Consider the following 4,262-nt stretch of genomic DNA (forward strand, 5'->3'; position numbering starts at 1 on the left):
AAAAAAACAATGCTTTAAAAAAATTTAAAAAATAAAATAAAATAAAATAACTGAATCATCTTAGGATAGCCTGCGTCCAAACCACCTTTCACGCCGGTAGCCTTCCAGATCCCCTTGCTGTCTGTGCACAGCTTCCCCATATGTAGCCTTTGAACAGTCTTCAAAGTGCTCTACTCTGCCTGGATTTTCTTATCTTCACCTGCCCTAATCCTCTCACCTTTTACAGTGTATGTGTCCAGAGAGCCTTTTGCCAGATGTTACGCCTTGCTCCCCATGCCTGAGTCATGCTGAATTACGTACGTCCTCTTTCAGCGCCTCCGGCATTTTTCTACACAGCATCGATTCTCTGTTTGGACACTGGTATTGCTTCACTGGCCCAGAAGATCATGAGCCCTTCCGTGAAAGTTAGCATAGCTTAGCGGCCCCTGTATCCCTGAGCCTGCTATGGTGTCTGGCACATCCCCGGCACTCAAAAATCTCTGCTATCCTGATAAGGATGTCATTGTTCACTGTTGCCAAAAATTAACCCACAGATCGTGATCTATCTGGGATGTATAAAGGGCTATGGAGTTCCCAGGACCAAAAGATGCAGTGAGCACTCTTGTAACCATCTCAAAACTTGAAGCAGGGGGGTGCATTAATAAGAAAGGAATTTGTCTACAAGCTACAGGAATTTGCAGGAATCCTGGCAAGAATATAAAAATATGAACAATAAACTGTAAATTCTTTGTATGGGTGGGAAAAAGAATGAAATTGGGGAAATGTATAATAGTAATAAGCCAGTGCATGTTATTATAGATGTAATCCTTTAGAACATATGTTTTAATGCTCGAACAGATGGTCTGAGGCACACTCATCGCCCAAGGGGCTCCATGAAAAAAGGGCTCTGTAGTCAAAACTATGATAGGGCAACAATGCCAACAACTTCCTCTTGGGAGAGCCGCCAGTGCAGTAAGAAAGGCACCATGTTGGCAGTAGAGAAATTGGCGGTCCAGTGGTTAGGACTCCGCGCTTCCACTGCAGGGAGCACGGGTTCGATCCCTGGTCAGAACTAAGTTCCTGCATGATGAACAGTGTGGCCAAAAAAAAAAATTGGCTTAACTTCATTGAACTTAGTCCTTTTCTTCCTTCGCAGCATCCATTAAAATTCCTTGTAACTTACACACTATAGAACACATTTGTTCTAAACAGCTTAGACATTTAAGAAAGGTATCTAAGGAATTACTATTTTCATTTTACAGAGGAGGTAATGAAGACTTAAGAAAATAGATTGGTTTAGAGTCACACAGATAAGCCATAGAGCCAATCACTCGTGAATTTCGTATTTGTTGTTTGTGTTTAACACGTACCAGGCCCTGTGGTTGGCACCCGGCCCCCGTTCTAGGGTGCAGGCCGTCTTCCAAATCTCAGGTCACCGAATCCTAGACTCTTAGAACTGAAAGGGTCCGTAAGAGACTATTTAGTGCAAGCACTTCATTATCAGAAGAGGAAAGGGAGCCTCAGAAAAGCTAAACCACCCCGTGAAATTCTACATATAAAAAGAGGCAGGACTGGAATTCAAAGCCAGGACTTGGTCTCCTAGCCCTGTTCTCACCATACACCACTCTGCCTTCAGAAACACTCTTGAAGTATAAAATCTACTGTGCTTGGAAATCCTTCCAAGACCTTTTATTTTTCACCTCACCTGGGTCTTGATACGATTCCAAAGCCAGCATAAACCCAGATGAGGATGGTGTTGATTCTGCTCAGAAAATACTAAGGAATATTTTGCTCTTTTAATCATTTCCCTGGCATATTTAACGAATTGAAGGGCACTTACCTATTTCCACGAACAATCAAACTTTTTCTACGAACTAAAAATGACACACTTCCAAAATTGAATGTGTACTTTTATTGTAAATGTCTCATTTTAATGTCTTGGGTAGCTGAGAATGCTTGAGTTTTGGAAAATTCATGTTGGAACATGAACTTTTATGAGCCCTGAGATCCCCTCCAGGGAAGTGTTTCTTCCTTTTGTCTACAGATTTGATGAAAGATATGAATCCTCTGTCCCAGAAAAAATAAACGTTAGTACAGTGTTGCCCGCCATTTCAGAGGGTTCTTAGACCCCATTAAAGCTCCTACTCTATGATGTGACTTTGCAAAATCATCTATGTACCTGCTTCCTTCAACTCTTGTTTTTGAGGATGTCCATCTTCTCTATTTGAGAGCTGCAGTCATGAATTAGGAATATGGGTCCCTGAGCCAGGAGTAATTAAAATTTACCTTAAAGTTTCCTCTAAAACAGCTACAACTATTGTAAACCAATTACAAGCAACTACAAAGATAGATCCTTAAAATAAATATTTGCATGATTTAGCTGTAGTGTATTGAACCATCCTTAAATGGATGGAAAGTAGGGCATACTTGGTGCTTCCCAGCTTTTCTAAGACCTACCCAGAGATAACACGGGAGGAGATTTAAGGGTAAACATAAAAAGAAACAGAAGAAACACTTGGGGGACTTCCCTGGTGGTCCAGCAGTTAAGACTGCGCTTCCATGGCAGGGGGCACGGGTTCAATCCCTGGTCAGAGAAATAAGATCCCGCATACCACAGGGCTTGGCAAAAAAAAAAAAAAAAAAAATCTGTAAAGAAACACTTCACTAGAGTGAAATTTGGAATGATCTGGAAGCCTTCATTAGAGTGAAATCTGGAATGATTATAAATCAACACTGTGGCGTCTCCATCCCCTCTCCCCTGCTTGGGATAGTTCAAATCTCTTGTTCTCCAGAATCAGGCAGATGAGCTTGACCTCTCACTAGATGGTACTGGTGGTCTCCCAGTCTTAGCTTTCCCAGCCACCTTTCCCAACAATTTCCAGTGAAAACATTCTTCACTGGAACATTCTTCACTGGAAGAAAGGCCAAAAAGGGAGGTCAAGAAAGTCAGTTTTAAACAACTAATGTTGGGAATTCCCTGTCAGTCCAGTGGTTAGGACTCGGTGCTTTCACTGCCGGGGTTCAGTCCTTGGTTGGGGAACTAAGATCCCACATGCCATGTGGCGTGGCCAAAAAAAAAAAAAAAAAAAAAAATTAAAGCAACTAATGTTTTCCACCAACTTAAGAGTTTAAAATGTCAATTGCTGGGACTTCCCAGGTGGTCCAGTGGTAAGGAATCCGCCTTCCAATGCACAGGTTGTGGGTTCAATCCCTGGTCAAGGAACTAAGATCACACGTGTCTTGGGGCAACTAAGCCCGCGCACCACAACTACTGAGCCCGCGAGCCTCAACTAGAGAGCCTGTGTACCGCAAACTACACAGCCCACATGCTCTGGAGCCCTCGCACCACAACTCAGAGAAAACCCACATGCCACAACTAGAGAGAAGCCCTCGCACTACAACGAAAAGCCCATGCAATGCGCTGCACCTAAGACCAGAGGCAGCCAAAAAAAAAAAAAAAAAAAAAAAAAGTCAATTGCCAAAGACAAAGCAAAGAAAACATGAAATGAAAGTCACTCTGTAGTTGGAGAGGAGCCCCATGTCTGTGGACTGTGTACTAGTTACAAAAGGTCTAGAAGAGCACTCTCACCGGGACATTCCAGTGACAGATTTAGGTTAAATCCATGACTATAGCAAATAAGGTAGTATGGGAGCCTGTGCATTACAGAGGGTCGATCTATGGACAAACACATCAGCGTGGATTTTGTTTTACTAGCTAGCAGGCGGGTGCCATGTGAGCCAAGCCAACTTTGAAAGAGAAGGGAAGTAACATTTTCTTTGCTTCTGTCTGTAACCGGGTGAGTCTGGTTGGTAAGGGCTTGCTCAATTCATAGATCTTAGCACCTCCTCTCAAAAGTCCTCAGTCAGATGTCCAGCCGAAGCTCTGGAGGAGAAGTGTTTACCCAGCTGGGACCCTCACCAAGTTCCTTCCAGGTCTTAGCAAGTTACCGGTCAAGGCTTCACAGCCAAATGCTGAAGCCGGTGTTAAAGCAAGTACATACCTGTGGCAGCTTCATGTCATTAATATCCCAGCTTAACGTCTCTTTGTCCTCAGAATCAACGTTCTCAAGTTCCATGATAAAATCGGGTCGCCCACAGGTTTCCATCTGTCCAACTGCCCTCAGGAGTGCTTGAGAATTTTGCTCTCAAAGGCTCTTAACACAGTTGGATTAGTCCGCCCAGGCAGTTTAGACCAGTGGACTGTCTTCTGACACTAAAAAATAAATGACAGTAATACTGACCATTAAAGTGATAAAAATCAGTGCTCGTCTGCCAGAAAAGCC

At 43.2% G+C, this 4,262-nt stretch overlaps 1 protein-coding gene across 1 annotated transcript in view; it reads right to left on the minus strand.

The window, feature by feature from the left end:
* GCM1 (GCM transcription factor 1) overlaps positions 1 to 4,055 on the minus strand; it is a 16,423-nt gene extending 12,368 nt beyond the window's left edge. The window contains exon 1 of the mRNA XM_027126823.1: positions 3,981 to 4,055. Coding sequence (XP_026982624.1) covers positions 3,981 to 4,055 — 75 coding nt within the window. The remainder of the gene's footprint in view (positions 1 to 3,980) is intronic.
* Positions 4,056 to 4,262: the final 207 nt, after the last annotated feature.

This window comes from Aethalodelphis obliquidens, unplaced genomic scaffold (assembly GCF_003676395.1).
Source record: "Aethalodelphis obliquidens isolate GAN/ISIS:26980383/991018 unplaced genomic scaffold, ASM367639v1 scaffold31, whole genome shotgun sequence".
Taxonomy (NCBI): domain Eukaryota; kingdom Metazoa; phylum Chordata; class Mammalia; order Artiodactyla; family Delphinidae; genus Aethalodelphis; species Aethalodelphis obliquidens.